At 35.4% G+C, this 21973-nt stretch overlaps 3 protein-coding genes and 1 pseudogene across 4 annotated transcripts; 2 read left to right on the top strand and 2 right to left on the bottom strand.

Moving 5' to 3' along the window:
- LOC104701696 lies at positions 898–4055 on the bottom strand. Of its 2 annotated transcripts, XM_010417436.2 has the most exons (6): positions 3276–4052; positions 3068–3154; positions 2762–2974; positions 2222–2440; positions 1956–2102; positions 898–1629 (listed from the first exon to the last, which is right to left on the bottom strand). In XM_010417436.2, exons 1-6 carry the CDS (start codon positions 3639–3641, stop codon positions 1252–1254), a joined length of 1410 nt encoding a protein of 469 aa, XP_010415738.1. In that variant the 5' UTR covers positions 3642–4052; the 3' UTR covers positions 898–1251. The 2 variants fall into 2 exon arrangements, with proteins under 2 accessions (XP_010415738.1, XP_019083279.1); XM_019227734.1 differs by lacking the exon at positions 898–1629 and having other exon boundaries at positions 2021–2112; positions 3276–4055.
- LOC104701695 (cysteine-rich receptor-like protein kinase 3) lies at positions 11537–14707 on the top strand. Its single transcript, XM_010417435.2, has 8 exons — positions 11537–12189; positions 12289–12680; positions 12773–12886; positions 13007–13146; positions 13244–13454; positions 13542–13776; positions 13866–14010; positions 14108–14707. Exons 1-8 carry the CDS (start codon positions 11792–11794, stop codon positions 14438–14440), a joined length of 1968 nt encoding a protein of 655 aa, XP_010415737.1. The 5' UTR covers positions 11537–11791; the 3' UTR covers positions 14441–14707.
- Positions 15445–18371, top strand: LOC104701694 (cysteine-rich receptor-like protein kinase 2). The gene is made up of 7 exons (XM_010417434.2): positions 15445–16425; positions 16509–16622; positions 16707–16846; positions 16951–17161; positions 17243–17477; positions 17555–17705; positions 17796–18371. Exons 1-7 carry the CDS (start codon positions 15657–15659, stop codon positions 18123–18125), a joined length of 1950 nt encoding a protein of 649 aa, XP_010415736.1. The 5' UTR covers positions 15445–15656; the 3' UTR covers positions 18126–18371.
- LOC104704808 lies at positions 18473–21102 on the bottom strand (annotated as a pseudogene).

The raw sequence follows: 21973 nt of genomic DNA, 5'->3' as shown, positions 1-21973 counted from the left end.
TGCATAAAATCAGTGTTTCTCCCAAAAAAGGGCCAGGGCCGTATATTTGACTAGTCTCTCGTGTTTTCTCCTACAATTATTGGGCCTAGGCCCATGTTCTTGATTATAAATTATACTATGTTGGGTAGTTTATCTGTGATTAACACTTAGTTTTGGGTTTCAGTTAGTTTTGTTACTACTGCTTATTCATACTATTTTCAAGTTAATATTTAAATTTAATTTATAATATATAATCCAAACCATAAATTTATATATACATGAGATTGCTTTAAATAGCATCTGAGTGCAAATACTACTTTATATATACAAATTAAAGAAAAAGATGTTGCCTTACGAAAGTGGTTAAAACAACTGGAACTGAGAATTGCACCAACTGGTTAGTCTGTTACAATCAAAGTAGTAGTATAAGAAAATTAAAAATTAAGAAACACATTTGGAAGGAATAGAAAAATGTTTTAGAACTAAATGTTATTTTGTGAAATATGTTGTAATAAAAGAAAGCACGTGGGGCGATTAATGAAGACCATTAAATCGGCATTTTAATTTTATGGTCCCATCATGTAAATACATCACCACCTCTAAATTTTGTTTTTTGCTTAATTCATCTTCACACATTAATTCAATAAATGGACAGTTGTGATGAATGTTCAAATCTAATCGTCAGAAATTTACAGCCATCCCCAATTGATTATGAGGTCTCTGCTACAACCAATTATGATATTTTCCATAGAAGTATAGAACTATATATTTTGGTCCACGAATGACGAAATCTGACAGTTTTAATTCTGCATTTAAACTCTATATTGAAAGTGAAACTTCATNTATATATATATATATATATATATATATATATATATATATATACACACGACATATAAGTATATAACATATCAACACTTGAGTCTCAATGTAGTCACACTGACATTGGTATTTGGTAACACTAATCAATCAATTTAAACATTACAAAATCGGTAATTCCAAAATCACACATTTCAAACAACAATAAAGAAAAGTATAACACTACCAAATTTTATACTTATCATTTTTAACAAACCAAAAAAAAACAAACAAGAATTTGTTCGCTAGCTCGTGGTGGTGATATTGTTATGGTAAAAAAAAACTCATCTACATGATATTTGCAAAACACCTAGCGGCAATGTAAAAATTCCTAATCTCCCTCAAGCCCCAAAATTCATTTGCACACTACATGTAAGAATAATAATCAATAAACCTATTTTTTTTCTTGATTCTTCATGGACATCTAGGGTTTTTACCTGGACCTCCATAATAAAAATAGTTACCCCACACACGATTCGTCCCACCTCTAATATCATAACAATTGGGATGATCTGCGAGCATCTTTAGATTCGAAGCGGGGATAAGAGTATTGTCCCAGTCAACGATTTGGAGATTCCGGAAATAAGATGCTTTACCAAAACCTTCACCGGCGAAATGGCCACTGCCCATTTGTGTTGAAGTGTGTGAACCACCGGGTCGGTTGTTCACAATCTCGCCACCGAATTGGACCATGCTCCCATGTTGCTGTAGATGCGTGAATAGAAACGCTGGCCAATATCCGACTAACGCACCCGACCCGAACTGTAGCCACCAGTGACCGTGCTTGGGATCCTATACGTAAGATTATACAAGCATACATTATTATTGCTTTTATTACTATGACTCAAAATACATATTCAAATTATTCAAGACATTGTGGAGACACATCTTCTAAAGTAAGAGCTGAGTTGACCCAACATAACATTGATGTGAACCATGTGGAACTCTTCTAACTGTTAATTAATACTGGTAACATGGTATAGAAGTGTGGATGAATGAAAGATCGAAGAACAATATACTAGAAATACTTAATAATTAAGTATGCAATAAATATTGTTAGTATATTTCTAACTGATAAAATGCATAAATGTGTATATGTAGAGATGAAGAAAAATTACCTTCCAAATTAATAAGCTTATATCGAATTGTCTGCCTCTATACGAAGATCTAGGAGAAATGGCAGCTCCAATCGCGATTCGGCGGTTGGTTTGAACAAAACCGGAACACAACAAATTGTAGCAACCCGTTGTTCGGTATGCATCGGACTGAAAATCACTATCAGTAATGCCATTGTTAACAGAATGTTAATTCAATAAAAATTAATTACTTTTGCCTACAAATATAAAGTAAGTAAGGGTATATCAAAGTTGGAGGAAACATTTACCGTCCAATAAGTGAAGAATCTTGGGTAAGTGTCGCCGTACAACTCCGGGCTAATTTGCCAACCGGCTTCAATGGTATTAAGATCGTGTGTGAACGAACCAGCAATAACCCAAATCTGAGAAAGACTAAATTCGTATTGGCTAGTCACACGTGGTGACCACACGTTTATACTCGCTTTTGCTCCGTAGTATTGTCTCCCGGATACATATCCCACCGCATGCTACAAAAATATTTCATTTTTTTTATCAATCAAATAAATTCTCAAACGTTAAATTTGGAGTATCAACACAGAAAAAGAGAAAAGTAACAGAGAATAATCTTTTTTTTTTCACGATGTGAAGTTGTGAACAGAGAATAATCTTTGATATGTCACGCTTCACTTCTTTGCATACAACTAGTAAGTGTTATCTTGGTTATGGTCTTGCAGAGAATTACGAAAAAGCTGATTTTTGGTATCATTCTAAATCTTTTTCTTTACAAAAAAGTAAGAAACCTCTTGACTTTTTTTTGGGATTAATTAGTATTAAAATGGTGTACTTACTTCGTGTCCGTTGCTAGTGGAATCTCTCCTCACACGCCTAATTTTCCGACCGAATCTCCGAACAGAACTTGCTCTTAACATGTCTTGTTCCGTTGTTCTTCTTATCGGAATCGTACCTTCCGGACAAGACTCCCCGGTTAAACTCCACAGCTGTGATGAATCTTCATACGATTCATCTTCTTTGCTATACCCTTTTGGGATCTCAGGCGGATCCTAACACAAAAAAGGAAATTTTGAAGTCTGTGATAAGAAAACTTGCGGAAGAAGAAAAGAAAATGGAGAAGGAAGATGGAAAGTAAAATTTACCATTGGTTTCTGTCCTTGTAAGAGAGGATGATCAAAAGCTGGTTGCTGATGAGTCGAAACACAATCAATTGTATCACCATCTGAGCTCTGCAAACATAAGACATAGAGAGAAGAAATAGAGTTAAGAAAAGAGTAACAAAACTTGCATGTCGGTTTTTCAACAAAAACAGAGTAAAAACAGAGCAAAAAACAGACTAAGAGAAATTGCCTGAATGGTTTTAACGGCGGGCTTATTGATCTTTTGGAGCTCTTCTCTAATCAATTTCAGCTTCTGAAGCTCTTCTTGAGGCCGGAGAGTTTGTTCGGCGGCAGTGGAATTGGAGGAAGAAGCGGTGGATAAGTAGAAAGAAGAAGAGACGAGACAGAGTAAAAGAATCAATCTGAGAACGTTAGAGGAGAAGAACATCGTATCAGACTTGAACGAAGCTTGGTGTGAAGAAGAATGATGGAAACATCTGCTGTCTTGTTGTTTTCTTCTTGAGTGATCAAAAAGACAACATTTAATACGGTTTTGAATTGTTGTTCGTCTTCTTGATGTTACTGACACATCTCCCAACAAACACATTAAAATCATAATCACTTTCTCTAAGGAAAACTCAGAAGATCAAGAAAAACAATAAAGAATGAATCAACCCATCAAAAATTTATTAGGGTTGTGTGTTACGAAAGTTTTGGGCATGTGGGTGATATAAATACAGGGTTAAGTGATGATGAATTCAAATTAAGGGTTTTGCAGATTTCTAGAAAAGTTTAAGAAGTAGTAAATGATAGAAGAAGAGAGAGAGAGAGAGAGGAACATAAGAGAAGGGTAATTTATCGGGAGATTTGGATTTGGTGGTGATCATTCTTTGGTTTAAACAAAGGGGGTCAGAGCTAGTCAGATGAAATTGAGTACCTTTGAATTTGAGTTTCTTCAAAGCTCTTTGCTTTCTGGTGCTACAGCTAACTCTCTCTTTCCAAGCCCTTTTTTTTTTGTTCTTTCACAGTTAATGTAGAGTACTGTACAAGTTAAATTTATGTTCCATGTTACATCCAAGAAATTACTAGCTAATAATATTTATGTATTACACAATGTTGCTTGTAGAACAGTGAAATGTTTTAATATGGAATCTCTTGCAATTTCTAACAAACAAATATGGTGAGTTTTCTTTTAATTATGTAAGTCTTGAGTTTACGGTACGCAATCTCTTTAATTAGAGATCCAAAATATGCTTATATATAAGTGAAAATATACCAGTTTGACACAAATTTAGCAATTAATTGCAATATCAACACTTCATTTTATTCAATAACTAGAATGACACAATTTTTACGTAAAAAGACAAAAAACCTAGAAACTTTTTTTTAATCTTTTTTTTTGTGAAAAACGAAAAATAAAAAATTATACTAGTATTTAACATTTTGATTTAAAAATAAGATTAGTGAAAAATATAAAATAATTAAAAAATATGATGTTTATTTTTAATATAATTTCAAAAATAAAATATAATTTAAAATATAATGTATTAAAATATCATTATTAAAAATATATGATTTAAAAATATGAGGTTTATGATTATATAGTTTATAAAAGTTTTATAAAAAATATAATATATGAAATTATAACTAAAAAATAATGTATATAAAAAATATTAAAAAAGATTTATGAAAAAATAATATAATATATAAAAATATGATTTTAAAATATGATGCTAAACTTTTTAATATGATTTAGGAAAATTAAATGTATAAAATATGCTTTAAATATATGAGTTTAAAAATATGATTCATAATATGATTTATAAAAAATATAATTAATAACAATATGACTGAAAAAAAATATAACTTAAAACAAATCTGTTGTTACTATATTTACATTTTACATTTAATAAATCTGTTATTAAACACCAGATTTCTGGAAGCAAACAAAAATATTGTCATAACGTAAACAAATCTGCCATAACATATGGTGTTCACATAGGTCATTTTAGCAATTTTTTTTAAAAACAATATGAATTTGTTATCAAACGACATATTTTTGGTTAAATTAAAAAATTTGTTGTAACTTTAAAAAAATTTGTTATCACTAGAGGTCAACTTAGTAATTATTTCTCTGTAAAAAAATATGTCATGTTACGACAGATTTTTAATCAATAAAATAAATTTGAAGTAACTGTGAAAAATAAATCTGCCAGATATTATATCAAATATGTCATATATTGTGAAAGTCTGTGGTGTCTTTATAAATAAGTCTGTCGTAAAAAATAAATCTGTCATCAATTATAAATCTGTCATAACTATAATTAAAAAATCTGTCATACAAAAGTAAATCGGTTGTGCAAAAATAAATATGTCATACACAAATAAATCTGTCACAACTAGTCCAATAGACTTTTGAAAATATTTTGATTTTCTTAAAAAAAATTTGGGAGAGTAAATTTGACTTTATTTTTTTTTCTAACAAACCAAAAAAGAGTATTTTAGGCAAAAAATAACTCATCTAAGCCTCATATTTTATGAGTTACTTTATTAATTAACTTGACTTTTGAAAATATTTTGATTTTCTTAAAAAAATTTTGGGAGAGTAAATTTGACTTTATTTTTTTTTCTAACAAAGCAAAAAAGAGTATTTTAGGCAAAAAATAACTCTGACCCTCGTATTTTATGAATTAATTTAGTAATTAACCTGTTAATTTAGGTCAATATAGATCCTCTGCATGAATGGGCACGTTTTTCTCCCTATATATAATCACCCAGCTGGAAAAAGAATATTTAGCAAACTAGTAGTAGTATATAATGTATATTATTGTTGTTAGGTTGAAGAGCAGCCGGTGATATATATGAATTTGCGGAAATCAAAGCAGGTTTATTTGAGGGAAAAAAAAAACATTATTACAATAGCATAGTACGAGTTGTGAAATATAATTGTCGAGGCTCGAGAGTGTCAATCTTTTTTGAAGTATAATCATATTGTCTCTCAAAACGGAGGAGTGATTTAACCAAGCATGCATTATGATTTCAGTGACATTATTTGTTTCTTCGTATATAATAAGTATACTATAACAACATTTTCACAACCTTGCAACTACAATATACGAACCATATAAGATACTAATAATTATAAGTGGGTCATTTATAAGAAAAGAGGGTCAATAGGTATTGAAGTTGCGGAATTAAGTGGGTGCGGTCCTCGTAGGGACACATACACATTGATGATCGTTTGTTAGTCTATTTCTTCTTAACGAGTTATCGCATTCCTCTAGCTTTTCCCCTTCCATTTTTTTTTCATTTCTTTCAAAAATCACTATGGCACTATAGAAATTTTTGTCTCTTGTGAGATTTTTAGTCTTACACCATACTGTTTTGGATTTTGATTAATTATACACAATACAGTAGCAGAGTTGACCACATAGAACTTATGATTGAGTGGCAAAAAAAATTATGACTTGAGTACTTTGGCACAGCATGATCTTAACAATACAACTAATTAACCTCATTTATTTTGGCAGATGTGGTTAGGACCAACTCGCTTAAAGTTTTTAACCAAAAGTAGTAAAGTATATAAAGTTTTTCACATCTTTTAAAAATAAAAAAATCCTATGGCTCTAAACTCATCCTATTTTGGATGATGCGGTTAATTCCAACTTGCATAAAATTTTTAACCCAAAGAAGTAAAGGATATAAAGTTTTCCGCATATTTATCCTACTATAACCCTGATCAAACAACATGCTTTTTGGCAGATGGAAATTACATGTATATATATATGGATCCCAAAGGGTTTAATGGTTGGGGCCATACGCATGCGTGCATGTATACATGAATACGTATGTAAAGACGCATACAGACGTACTTGCAGCATAGAAAGTATGAAGAATCTGATCCATATATACCAGATCATGTGGCCTAGAACGATTCTATCTTGGTTATACATGAATGCATGCACACACGGCATGATCGGTCGAACTGAGAAATGGTAAGTCAATATTAAAAAGTAAAGAAGTTAAGTCAAATATTGAAGGGAATGTATAAGTAAAGGTCTTCTATAAAGTGGGAGAATTTGATTCTTGTAAACGAAAAGAATGGCATCAAGAGGGCATTAGCTTCGGTGGCTCATAGGAGCAGTATTTTATATTATATGTGAATCTCTGAATCATGACTCATGAGGAAGAAAATTATTGCGACCACTAATTGAAAAAAATGAATCACTACATATTTGCATTAGTAGACCACTAATAATAATCCGAGACTACAAAATTATCTGTTCACATTAGCTTTTATGCTTACCAGTTTTTGACGTAATGTTTGGCACAACCTATGTAAATGAATACGTAGGTAAGGTTTAAGCTATGACAAGAAGGTTAGAGAGAAACAAACTGTTTAGAAATTCCATTTACTGTAAAGATCAGTCATGTGTGCTAAAACGTGGAAGAATTCAGATTCTTAACCGAATCAAATTGAGTTACTAACTTATCACACAAAAAAAAAAAGAGTTACTAACTTATCATACATATTTGATATTTTGAAACTCAAACTTAGATTAATTAGGAACAAAAGGAGTAATAATTAACTGTGGATATTCTAATTCCAATAACCAATGCATATTCAAAAATTCCCTGATCAAAATAAAGTGTTTTATAACATGATATTGTCGTTCTCATACTCCAGAAAACTAGGCATAATTCAATAAGGCCAATTTCCTCATCATAAATTCCACTACAACATTTACATTTCTATTTCTGTGTGAAGGAATACAAATAATGAAAAAAATTGTATATGTCATTTAATCTGTTCTATAATAGCCTACTTTCTTTTTAACCAAAAGAAGACAGGGAGAGAATGTGAAAAAAGTGATGAAAAAGAGGAATATTGAAGCAAAAGTAGGATACAACAATTTGATGTACGAGCAATGATGCTGTCTAAAGCCGTCCCATGCTCAGCTTTTCTCTTCCACGAGGTTACATTTCCTTCCTTTTTCTTTTCTCAGTTAGCTAAGATCTCATTATATAGTCGAATATTTCTATTTTATACTGTACGATTCGACATTAGACTCTATGAGTATGAGATATGGAACATTTATATACTATATAGTATATACTACTACGATTCGGCATTAGACTATGATTACTCATCATGTTGTGAACAAGGTGTTTCACATAGCGGCGTGATTATTACCCGGAGCATGGATCGCCCCCGCCTCGTCTAACCCGCCGAGCCATTGCTACGCCGCTTTGGCTCGCGATCAGGAGGAGGAGGACCACCGCGGTCGCAAGGTGGAGATATTTAGTCATTTATATATATTTTTAGTGGTGTTTGAACACCGATTGTTGATTATTTGAACGAAGAGAGGGGGTTGGTTATTTATATATAAATGCAATATGCTAAAAGAAAAAGAAAATGGGTAATTTTAGTAAGTATTTGTGAGGGAAAGAGTTGAAATATTTTGTCACCGGTGAATTAGAGAGACAGATCAAATTTAGTTCCTTGGTTAATTAGTTCTGAACTTCCAATAATGGATTGTTTTCTATTTATATTTTTTTGTCTTCTGACTATGCTTCGAAATGGCCCTGCCATGGCCGATGAATCAACTTACAAAATGGCCTTGTGTTTGATTCCCAATTCATACTGATATGGGCCTTTTTTTGCTAATTAAGGGCCATTTAAGAAATCTATTGCAGACTGATGATGTTTTGTGGGGTGGACAAATGATGTTTTGTTCTATTTGTCCCTTAAACAAAAAGTAAAAGTAAGGTTAAGTAATCTTAATTCGTTACTTAGTTTTAGTTATATACTTATATCTTATGACTATGAAACTGAGTCTCGTTTTGAAAAATCTTAACAAGTGTAGGGTAATTGATGCTAGCATTATTATTTATTGTTGTAATTTGACAAATTACTCTCATGACGAAAAAAGGATTAATTATTGTTTCATCACAGTTGTATAAATTTATGTCAAAAAGTTATTGCCGTAGTTATGGATATGGCGACGGCGGCGCCAGTAGTGGCCAGTGTTCACACACCTAAACATAAAGTCAAAGCTAGATATTTTTATAGTTGCCAACAAATTCCGATATTTTGACACTTAAGACAGACGTGTAGAACAAGCTCGTGATTATTCGTTTTCGTTTAGCCGAAGGAAATATCTTAGAAAGTCGCTCAAACGTAGACTCGAGTCTCGAGCGGAATGCATCATTTCATCAATACAAGGCAATATCACTGTCATTTCAATACATAGTTTAGCTTGTATTCAAAAGGTTAAGAGTATAATTTTCCAAGAATGACATGACTTTGACATAGATAAGATTATGTTCTTTTGCAATAAGACAAGGATGCAATGATACATTAATGCGATAAGCATTGCTTGAATATTTGGAGTTGACGCTGACTTTGATAGTCACGAGCTGGTCGCTTTGCTTCTAGACGTCGACCATTACGGAACGGAACCCACCAGTTTCTAATTCTATTATAAAAATTCGCCGACAAATTTCTCTCAATTATCCTGCTACCAATAATTTCACAAATCGTGTGTACTTGCTTTTTTATTTATTTATAATATTAAGATTTAAGAGCCGTCAGACAAATCGATATCTTGCGTTGAATTATTAGTCACAGACTTGGGATTAGGTTTCGTAATTTGATAGATTTAACCAATGTTGTATGAAAATATAAATCCAACGACGTTTAGACTTATATACGTACTTTTTTTTTTACAGAGCCACATGTATACACAAAATATCAGATAAAAATAAAAAAACAATATTATAAACTATTATTTTCAAAGCTCTTTTAGAAATTAAACGAACATATAAACAATTTATATGCATGCACAATCTATACTCCGTGTTTCTTAATAACTGAATGTATATTACTAAAGAAGAATTAAAACAAAAAACGCAATTTTCAAAAAGCGATGATTGTGGTTTGATAGACATGAAGATGTCATTATCAGAAAATATAACAAATTCAGAATGTGCGGCAAATTTAGTTGAATCAAGGGGTGATGAAGATGGACGTCGTTGGAAAGTGGTGGAGAAAGAATAAAAAGAAGAGAATGATATATTGAAGTTGCTTTGATTTAGAGACGACCTTCACAATACGGCAGACAAGAGTTTTACGCCCATTATCCCTTACGTTGCTTTTGTTTACTCCTCCAATAACTACCAAAAACGTATCGAAAGAGCTGTGAAAAATCCAAAGCAAGACGATTTATGCACTTAAAAAGCTCATTAAAATAGCAAAATAAGACATGAAATGAAACATTAGAACTTTATTTTGCAAGTAAAAAGTAAAGAAAGAAAAAAGCTTAATTTATAGATTGTCACCAAAAATACAATAACTATAAATTGATTTCATAAAAAAAGGAAAGAGGAGCCTTAAATTTATATGAATTTTTATTTGCTAAAATCTCTATTTACATGGGCTTAGACCTCGGCGTTTATATACAAGTTCGGGTTCAAGTCAGGTATTTTGGTCAAAAAGTTCTAGATTCACTCAGATATTTCTAGTATTTAGATCGGATTTCGGATAAACATCCATCAGATTCGGTTCGGATTCAGGTTTTATCCCATATCCGAAATATACTTCAGATTTAGGTTTGATTTTGTTATTTACATCTTAAGCTTGACAAAATACTCGAATTCAAATCGAATTCCAAACAAATCTGAATTCAAATCTCTTCGACTTTGATATTAAAGGTGAAGAAAAGATATGACAAACACGTTTTTTGGTGAAAATGTTTTTTCTTATTTTGTATTTTTTAATATGTAGAACTATATTTTAGTATCTAGAGTTCATAAGTGTGAAATAATAAAAAATGCAATTAAGTCTCTACAAAATAAGTAAAATCTCTCATATCTAAAATTCTAAAAAAAAAAAAATAGAACTGATATCAACAACAGGGGCAAATCCATATTAGATTGTGGAGGCAGTTACATCTAGTAATATATAAATATTTGAGGTTGTAGTATTAACCATAATACTTAAAATGGCAAAATGGTTACAATGCATCCACTACATTGCACTGACTATTTGGAATACGGGTTCGAATCGGCCAACATGGCTAATGGATTTCTCTTTATACACTATCTCAAGCATCTTATGAATCATCTAATAAAAACTAATCCAAAGAACTGAAATTAGAGTCGGAACTAATTGGAGACTACCCCAAATGTTTACAAACCACACAACCGTAAGTTTTGATCCTATCGAACTAATCACATAACCTTATAGATTCTCCTAATTTCTTCTTCCCCCTGTTTTTAAAGATGGTAAAGGAGCCTACTTCAACCAGCACTTACAAGTTCTAACTTTTTTAACAGACTTTTTTTTTTTTTTTGGTGACAAAACAGAAAATAGCAACACACACGACAAAAAGTGACACAAGCGATGACGTCACTCCCCATGCATTAAAAAATAACATAACTCACACACGGCGTCGTTTTCGCTTTTCACTGCCCGCAAATACGATCATCATCTTTCGGGCGTTGAAATCATAAAGAGACAAAAGTCTCACTTTGACTTCTCCTACAATTGGAAAAAAGATGTGAGCTTTCTTCTTTTCTTTTGACCCACCAACAACTGAAATCGAAGATTTTTCAATTTCAACTTCTCTTGATCGTGCCTTCTTTCTCTATCACCAAGAAATCTATTCAAAGAGAAAAGAAAAGAAAAAAAAAACAGAGCAAAAGATCCACAAAAAACCTTACACAAATGCTATCTTGTTCAATTTCAAAACACTAAAACCCAGGATGTCAATTCACACTCTTCGTCTTCCTCTTCTTCTTCTTCTTCTCCTTGTGGGTTTGTTTACAAACCCTTCTGTGTCAGACTCAAGAGGAGAAACAGTGTCTCAGATATGCAGCAACAGAACATCGCCGCCGCAACAGAGAAGTCTCTTCGTCAGCACTTTCCTCGCCGCCATGGACTCCGTCTCTCCACTTGTTGAAGCTAAAGGTTACGGCCAAGTGGTCAACAGGAACGTCACCGCGAACCAAACCGTCTACGCTTACGGAGAGTGTATGAAGGATCTTAGTAAGAAAGACTGTGACTTGTGTTTCGCTCAGATCAAAGCTAAGGTCCCTCGTTGCTTACCTTTCCAAAAAGGTACTCGTGGTGGTCAAGTCTTCTCAGATGGTTGCTACATCAGGTTTGATTCTCTCTCATACTCGTATGTATCGCATAAAAATCTAAACTTTTATTTTTGTGTTTGATTGATTCTGGTGTTATTTGGTTATCCTTGTTTTAGGTATGATGATTACAATTTCTTTAACGAGACGGTAAGCTTGCGAGACGAGTCAAAATGTGCTCCAAAGGAGATAACCGGAGTAAACCGGACGGGGTTTCGGGATAACGCTGCGGAGCTGGTGAGGAACATGAGAGTGGAGGCGGTGAGAAACGGTGGATTCTATGCTGGTTTTGTGGATAGACATAACGTGACGGTTCATGGTCTTGCTCAGTGTTGGGAGACTGTTAATCGTAGTGGTTGTGCTCAGTGTTTGAGTAAAGCTTCAGTAGGGATTGGTTCTTGTTTGGTTAATGAAGAAGGTCGATTTCTTAGCGTTGGTTGTTATATGAGGTTTTCTACTCAGAAGTTTTATAACAATTCTGGGAATTCTACATCAGATGGTAATGGTGGTGGTAAGTACAATGACCCTGTGAAATGTGATCATAACTTTAGTATATGTTGTTGTAACAAAATTGTGGCATTGATTTACTAATTGATTGATCAGGTCATAACCGTTTAGGTGTGATTTTGGCGGTGACATCTTCAGTGGTAGCTTTTGTTCTTTTGGTCTCTGCAGTTGGTTTCTTGTTTAGAAAGAGACACGCCAAGAAGCAAAGAGGTTTGTTACTTACAAAAGCTTTTCAAGATTAGTCATTTAAGTTTGAGTGGTTATAATAGTTAAGTTTTAAAGTCTTGATCTTAACAAAGATGTTGTTTTGTTTTGTGTAATATAATGTAGAGAAGAAGCAACTAGGGTCACTATTCATGCTTGCGAACAAATCTAATCTCTGTTTCTCTTATGAGAATCTCGAGAAGGCCACAGATTATTTTAGTGACAAAAATAAGCTAGGACAAGGAGGATCTGGCTCTGTCTATAAGGTAAGTTGTGTTCTTATCATCCATTTTCTAGAGTTTCTTCTTTGGATGTTCCTACACTTCGGTTGGTTAAGTCTTTACCCTTTTTTTTGTGGAATAGGGTGTTCTTACTAATGGTAAGACTGTTGCAGTAAAGAGACTGTTCTTCAACACAAAGCAATGGGTTGATCATTTCTTTAATGAAGTTAATCTAATAAGCCAAGTTGATCACAAGAACCTTGTTAAGCTCTTGGGATGCAGCATAACTGGACCTGAAAGCCTTCTAGTCTATGAATACATTGCAAATCAAAGCCTCCACGATTATCTCTTTGGTTTGTTTTTGTCATCCTAAACCTTTTTATGGTCACTATGTCTTCACGGATCTTTATTGACTGGTCTTTACTGATATTATGGTTTAGTAAGAAAGGATGTTCAACCGTTGAGTTGGGGGAAGAGATTCAAGATTTTACTTGGCACAGCTGAAGGAATGGCGTATCTTCACGAAGAGTCGAATCTAAGAATCATACATAGAGATATCAAGCTGAGCAATATCCTCTTGGAAGATGATTTTACTCCAAGAATTGCCGATTTTGGATTGGCTAGATTGTTCCCAGAGGACAAGACTCATATTAGCACTGCCATCGCGGGGACACTGTAAAGTCGCAAACCTGATTTTTGTTAACTTTACATTTCTACCAACTTTTTTTTTGTGTGTTTCTGAAGTTTTACACTTGTGGAAACAGAGGCTACATGGCGCCAGAATATGTGGTAAGAGGAAAACTAACTGAGAAAGCAGACGTTTACAGTTTCGGAGTTCTTATGATTGAAGTTATAACCGGAAAACGTAACAATGCCTTCGTACAAGAAGCTGGTTCGATCCTACAAACGGTAGATGACTCTCTAATAGTAATTAATTAACATTTTCTTGATCGATTGATTTTTAACTTAAAACCCTTTTCTTGAATCTTGAAAATATACTCTTTAGGTATGGAGTCTGTACAGAACAAGGAACCTGGAAGAGGCAGTGGATCCAGTCTTGGGGGATAACTTCAACAAGATAGAAGCATCACGTCTACTTCAAATCGGGCTTCTCTGCGTTCAAGCAGCGTTTGATCAGCGTCCAGCGATGTCTGCCGTTGTGAAAATGATGAAAGGGAGTTTGGAGATTCATACGCCGACGCAACCGCCGTTTCTGAATCCAGGGAATGTAGTAGAGATGAGAAAGTTTATGATGACTCCCACGACAAATCAGTCTAATTCTTCAGGATCGAGGAGTGACTACATAACCGAGAGTTCGAGTTTCTTCGAACCTAGATGAGGTTTTTTAGATCGTTATAACATATATCAGAATCTTTTAGTGTGGGTTCTGAATCGTCTTGTGTATATGTACAAAAGAGTGAGATGCCAATTAAATCGTGTGCAACTAACTAGGTGTTACGTATGTGCCACGACAATGTTATAGAAGCTAGGTGTTAGAGTTTAGTCTCGGTTTTGATTGTAGTGATTTGGTTTACGGTTCCAGTAGCTTTGTTTATGATACACGGTTATGCGTTTGTTTCTTGAGTTTATGATAGTTTTTTTTATATATATGTTAAAACAAATCAACAACTTTTCTACGTTTTCAACTTTTCTAAGTTAAAAAAAAAATTTCAGGTCATGGAGAAATACATATACTATAGGCTTACTAGCCAACTAGATTTAACATTTTCAGAATTGCATGTTCAACTACTTCTTTGTAAATATCTTGAAAAACTTTGACCATGCCACCATGTAAATGGTACCAGGTCCAGGCCTATTTTGTTTTCTTTTTCTTTTTGACGTCAACCAACCACCTATATTTAAAATTTAAAGTAGTCCAACTTTAGTTTATCCATTTGCCATATCTTAATCTTATTTTGTTGAATGTGTTATCAGTTATGTCGTCGTAAGGCGTCGTAAGTCGTAAGTCGTAAGTCGTAAGTCGTTAGTCGTAACGTAACACTACGGGCATGTGACGTTTCCTTTTCTTGAAATATTCAGAACATATTTGGTTAAATGGATTATCCAAGTAAACCGAACCGGCTCCACTCCAGATGAATAAGCTCAATAATTTATCGGTCCACCGGTTTTTAGGTTTATAAAAGCCGACAAATATTTGAATGAAGACAACGACCTCAACAAGATCGAGCTGGTTCGGTTGTCCAAGTGTGAATGCAAGACTTAAACTCCCTCATTTATGTTCTTCCACTCGCTCTAGAAGAAGAAAATAAAACCCAAAATATCATATTAAATTTTTACTTTTTTGACTAATAAGTACAACTACACAGAGAGCTAGATAGATACAGCAAATTGCGTTGACTACTGTATAACAAACCAAAACCAAGTTCATCATCAAAGTCAAGCTTTTGAAATTTCCTCTCTTTCTTAACAATTCTTCAGTTTCATCATTTCCAATTCTCAAATCTCTCTGCTTCTTCTTTCTCAACTCCATACCCTGAAACAGAACATAAAGCCAAGCCCTTTTGATCTCTTTCAATCAAAAAACAAAAAAGAAGATGAAGAAAGAACAAACTCATCATCATCCTCTGTACCTTCAATGTCTCTTTATCTTTCTTCTTTCATTACTCCGTCCAATTACCGGAGACGCAAGGGCACGAGCCGTTAAAGTCACTTGCTCACCTCAGCTCGAGCACAACGAAACCGCTTACGTCCCCAATTTCGTAACCACCATGGAAAAAATCAGCACAAAAGTTCAAACCGCTGGTTTCGGAGTTGCCCTTACCGGTACAGGACCTGACGCTAACTACGGTCTCGCTCAGTGCTACGGAGATCTTCCTTTAAACGACTGTGTCCTCTGTTACGCGGAAGCACGTACGATGCTTCCGCAGTGTTATCCTCAGAACGGTGGTAGAATCTTTCTTGACGGATGTTTCATGAGAGCTGAGAATTATAGTTTCTATAATGAATACAGAGGACCTGAAGATACCGTTGTGTGTGGAAACAAGACGAGAAAGAGTGAAACTTTCGGTGATGCGGTGAGACAAGGGTTGAGTAATGCGGTTGCTGAGGCTTCTGGAACTGGAGGGTACGCTCGTGCCTCTGCGAAGGCCGGTGAATCTGAATCTGAGTCCGCGTTTGTGTTGGCGAATTGCTGGAGAACTTTGAGTCCTGGTTCTTGTAAAAAGTGTTTGGAGAATGCGTCTGTGTCTGTGGTTAAAGGTTGTTTGCCATGGTCAGAGGGACGTGCGCTTCACACTGGATGTTTCCTTAGGTACTCTGATCAAGATTTCTTGAACAAGATACCAAGAAACGGAAGATCACGAGGTAACACAATAAAGATGTATGTTATTCTATAGAATCGCTTGTTCATAGCTAACCATTTTTTGCCGATTGATTGAGTTTTGCAGGCTCTGTAGTAGTGATTGTGGTCTCAGTGCTTAGCTCTGTGGTTGTCTTCATGATTGGAATAGCAATAGGTGTTTATATCTGCAAACTTCGGACCATACAGAAGAAGAGAAGAGGTTAGCTTAGTTTCTTATTTGTGTATTGAATTGGTTTTAGGAAGGATTGAGTGTTTGAACCAAGTTTTTTTTGGTGCTTATCAGGATCAAATGATGTTGAAAAAATGGCGAAAACTCTAAAAGACAGTAACTTGAACTTCAAATACTCAACATTAGAGAAGGCCACAGGTTCATTTGACGAGGCAAACAAGCTTGGACAAGGCGGATTTGGAACTGTCTATAAGGTATGATGAATAGATCATGGCTTTCTCTTTTTATCTCTGTGGAACTATCTATCTTCTTGTAAAAGCAAATTAGTGATCTCTAGTGGCATCTCTCTGGGGTTTAGGGGGTTCTTCCAGACGGAAGAGATATCGCTGTGAAACGGTTATTCTTCAACAACAGACATAGAGCAGCTGATTTCTACAATGAAGTCAACATGATCAGCACTGTGGAACACAAGAATCTTGTTAGGCTGCTTGGTTGCAGCTGTTCAGGACCAGAGAGTCTCCTTGTCTATGAATACCTTCAGAACAAGAGCCTTGATCGGTTCATCTTCGGTAACTACTTATAAAACTATCTGATGAGTTTCATTTGTCTTATCCTGAATGCAAAATCACACTTTATTATTACTTTTACAGACGTGAACAGAGGTAAAACGTTAGACTGGCAGAAAAGATATGCCATTATTGTTGGAACAGCTGAGGGATTGGTGTATCTGCATGAGCAGTCAAGTGTGAAGATTATTCACAGAGATATAAAAGCAAGTAATATTCTGCTAGATTCAAAGCTTCAAGCTAAAATCGCTGACTTTGGACTGGCCAGATCGTTCCAGGACGATAAGAGTCATATCAGCACCGCCATTGCAGGGACATTGTAAGTATATTTAGAAAAAAATGTGTAACTTCAGAAACATAAATGTTTGAACTAATCCAATACTTGTGAATCTGCAGAGGTTATATGGCTCCGGAGTACTTGGCACATGGTCAGCTAACAGAGATGGTAGATGTGTACAGCTTTGGAGTTCTTGTACTAGAGATTGCCACTGGAAAGCAGAACACCAAAAGCAAAATGTCAGATTACTCAGACAGTTTGATTACAGAAGTAAGTTAGACAGATTTTTGTCTTATGGGACTTGAAATAGTCATTCTCATACTAATTGTGTTGTTATGTTTTCTTTTGGCTAAAAATAAGGCATGGAAGCATTTTCAGTCAGGAGAGTTGGAGGAGATATATGATCCAAACCTGAATTGGAAGAATCAGATTGACAGTCACATCATCATAAAGGACATAGCAAGGGTTATTCAAATAGGGCTCTTGTGCACTCAAGAGATCCCGTCACTAAGACCATCAATGTCAAAGTTGTTGCATATGCTAAAGAACAAAGAGGAGATCCTGCCGTTGCCTAGTAATCCTCCGTTTATGGATGAAAGAGTAATGGAACTTCGAGATGGTTCTGATGGAGACTCAGCTGGTTGTGCATCTCTTGCCACTGTCTCACAAAGTTCCTTTTATGGTAGATGAGCCTTGAAGAAGTGTATAAGAAGAACAGAATACAAAATCGTTGAGCAGAAACTAAAATTTTGTGTATAAATCTGTGAGAGAAAGTTTATATATAGTACAGAATATATAGATGTGAAATAGAGTATTTGCAATGGTGATATGGTAAGTCATCTTATGTATTAGTACAAATGACAAGAAAAAGATGTACTCAACGACATCTGCAGATCATTATACTCAATAGTGAAGCATTTGTTCAATTCCAACTAATCTCGTTGTCACTCACCACCACTTGTTCAAAGACAGACATAGAATTTGTAAAAGTATAAGGCTTAGAAAAATAACTTGACTAATACTAGATAGAGCTAACATAGAATACAAGAGCTAACGCTTCATCGATTAATTAATCAAGCTCTATAGGTACTATCTCTTCAACCCACCCATAGCTTCAAAACTGTATCTTTACCACCGGAGACTACTCTCTCACCATCTGGACTCCAGTCCACTGCATAAACCTATCCACACACGATAAACAAACATTTAAGCGAGTAATATTTCCAAGCAGGCCGGAAACATTAAGCTTTTCAAAGTGTTAATACCTCATTCTCATGACCAGGAAGATCTTTCTTTAACCTTCTCTGTCCAATATCCCATACCTGTACAAGTGAGAGGTTTAGAATCTGAGTACCTCCATATTTGTGTATAAGATTTAGGACAAACAAGATTAATTACCTTAAGTGTAGAGTCACGGCTACCACTTAAAAGCATCCTACTGTCCGGGGACCAACTGCATTGGCAAAAGCTAATTAATATTTAGCCACTACAAGTGGAAACATGGAAAAGGGGAACCAATGCTCTCAAGAAATCTACCCAACCTGATCTGATAAACACCACTAGCATGTCCATGAAAAGTTGTAATAAACTCCCCCGTGATACCATCCCATATCTTGACAGATCTATCAAAAGACGCACTTGCAATCCACTGGCCATTAGGTGAGAAACACACATGGTTTACAACCTGCTGATGACCGTGCAGGTTTACATCCTTCTCATCACCGTCCAAAAGTTCTTTAGGTTGGTCGCTAACAGATTGTCCCCAAAGAATCATTTTCATGTCATCAGAACCTGAGACTAGTCTTTCCCCGTACTTTCCTTTTGCTTGGTTGTACCTTTTGAGTGCAGCCTAAGCAATAACACGATCAGAAACTGGGTGAATGGACAAGAAGTGGAGGAATAAGAGGAGGGATCTCACCTTTCTAACTTCTCCAGGTGAAGAACATTGTTTTCCGGTGTGGTCAAAAGCTCCTGTCCGGAGAACATAGTCTGTGCTTAATGAAAGAGAGTTCACCCAATGTCCATGCCCCTAAAGTAACAACAGAATATGCAGAGTATTTATAGACCCCTATGCAGAACATGAGGTCATGAGGAAACAGGGTCCAAAGATGAGCTTTTACCTCCAATTTTGCCGTCAAACATAGATCCCCATCCGGAGTAACTTGCCACATCTTTATTGTACAATCTTGAGAACTGCCAAACACATGACATATATTTTGAATAGCAAGCAACAAGTGATCGAGAGAAATAGTTGACATTGATACAAGTAGTAGTGACATAATTTACAACATAAGAGGATCATCAAAGCATTAGGAATAGAAACAAACCCTGTATATATAATTCCCTCTCCTCCCCATTTGACACAAGTCACGCCACGTGAATGTCCACTGAGACAAGTTAGAGATCTCTTTAGTGTAATGTCCCATATCCTTGCATCCCCATCTTTGCTAGAAGTTACAAACCGACGGCATGGGTAGTTAAGGTGTACTGGTTCCCACGAGATACTAGTGATCCATTTCTTGTGGCCCTGGGAGAAGTGTAATGTTTTTATCGATCAGTATCATCACTAACAAGGATATTTCACAACATAACCAAAAAAAGAAAAATCAAAAAGAAAGTTACTGTAAGGGGGCTGCCATTTAGCTGTCCGGTTTCAGGTATCCAACAACAGACTTCACCAGCTAAAGCACCACTAACAAGGTGCTTACCATCTGGAGACCATGCGACGGCCAGAACCCATTTCGTGTGCCCTGAAAATTAATAAACGCATATCAGAAAACAAGATGAGGATTATTAGAGGAGAGAGACAAAAACTAGAGAACAAAAAGAGATTAGTACCTCTGCATGTAAACATTGGAGTTTGAGTGTTGAGATCCCACAGCCGGACAGTGGTATCACCTGATCCACTTGCTAACTGCTTACCGTCCGGACTAAATGAAACACACAGAACATTGCCCGTGTGACCTATCAAGACAAACCAGTCAGCATAAGGACTCTGAAACGGCGGCAGAGAAAAAGCTGAAAGAAGAAGGAAGGAACATTTGATATTACCAGCAATGGTAGCAGAAACACGGTTAACAGGGCGAGTTCGGAAAGCAGCTTGTTGTCGATACACTACCGTCAAAATATTCTCCACGGACACTGAATGCACACACAAAATTTTTCCAGAGCATCATCAGTAAGATGATTGATATATTATTATACTACGTACTATATCATAGCGTGCCGAAAAAGAAACAATCAACACATATACCAAAATAAAAAAACCTTGTTCTCTCTGCAATTAAGTTCCGAGGGGCACAACAAGTTCCACGCCTGATACATAGAAAGCGTAGGGCAACCTCTCCTCCTGAATAGTCCATGTAACCATAAACCGAAGCAACTCAAAACTTGGCAGCTTATAGCACACTTAGAGCAGGCATAATAAAATTCAATAATTCAAAATGTAAAGAAAAGGGCAAAAAAAAAAGTAAAGAACAGAAATAATCACTCCTTTTATCATCCTTAAAACCCAAGGCAGAGAAAATCTTACATTGTTGAGAAATGTATTGGTTAGATGGGTAAGCTGCAAAGGCCCTGCTTGGCGAGGGATATACATAGGGTCACCTAAAGGAACTCCTTCAGGATCCATTAACTGACACATCACCATGTTCTCCATCTCCGCCATGTCTGTGTCTCTACGCAAAGAAAACTAGGGGGAGTTGTGAAGAAAAAGAACTAACCCTACCTCTAGCCGCCACCGATAAGAAGAAAAATAAAAAGGAAACAAACTTGTTTTTTTTAAAACCTTTACAACCGGCGCCGGCGAAAGGTGGAGGCAAGTGCCGCCGGGAAAAACTAACCCTAACTCTAGGCTAGGAGAGTTAAGAATACATATAAGTTCGGGTTTTATTACTATTTCGGTTCGGTTTGGATTTATTTAAGGGTTGATTTTGACTTTTGGTTTATTTCGAATTGAAAGAACTTTTACGAATACTCTTAAATTTGGGGCGATCGTGAGTTGATAGATTATGACTAGAGATTAACCCACTCCTTCAGTGTTCACCCAAAAGTTGATCCGGTTACGGGTAGGTCTTCACGTTATTACAATTTCTGTTGGCATGATGACCCGTCGCCACGGACTCCCTCTTTAGGTGAAATGTTTACATTCGGCTATTCGTATACCGCCACCTTATCTCACATACAAAGTGATCACGAAAGATGGCATTATGCATAATCCAGTCACAATATACTATATCAGCGCCTATCATGATGCATGTTTTTGCTATTACCGAGACTAATGCAACTTTCATGGATCTTCCTATATATGCACATCAAGCCAAAGGTATGATACCGATCAACTTAATGGTTACATAAAGAAATTTTTGCCTCTTAAATACTTTTTTTTTCTCTTATAATCTTTGTGCTTGGGGCAATGACGCAGTCACGCAGCTTATGAGGTTCTAACCGAGGCGCGTCTACTGCTGGTTGTAAACTCTTAAATACTTTCGTTGGAAGAATATAAAGCAAATACTAGAATTTGCTTCCAAGGAAATGGT

Source organism: Camelina sativa, chromosome 7, assembly GCF_000633955.1.
Source record: "Camelina sativa cultivar DH55 chromosome 7, Cs, whole genome shotgun sequence".
NCBI lineage: Eukaryota > Viridiplantae > Streptophyta > Magnoliopsida > Brassicales > Brassicaceae > Camelina > Camelina sativa.
Note: the sequence above shows the minus strand (reverse complement) of the source record. Positions and strands in the feature narration are given on the sequence as shown.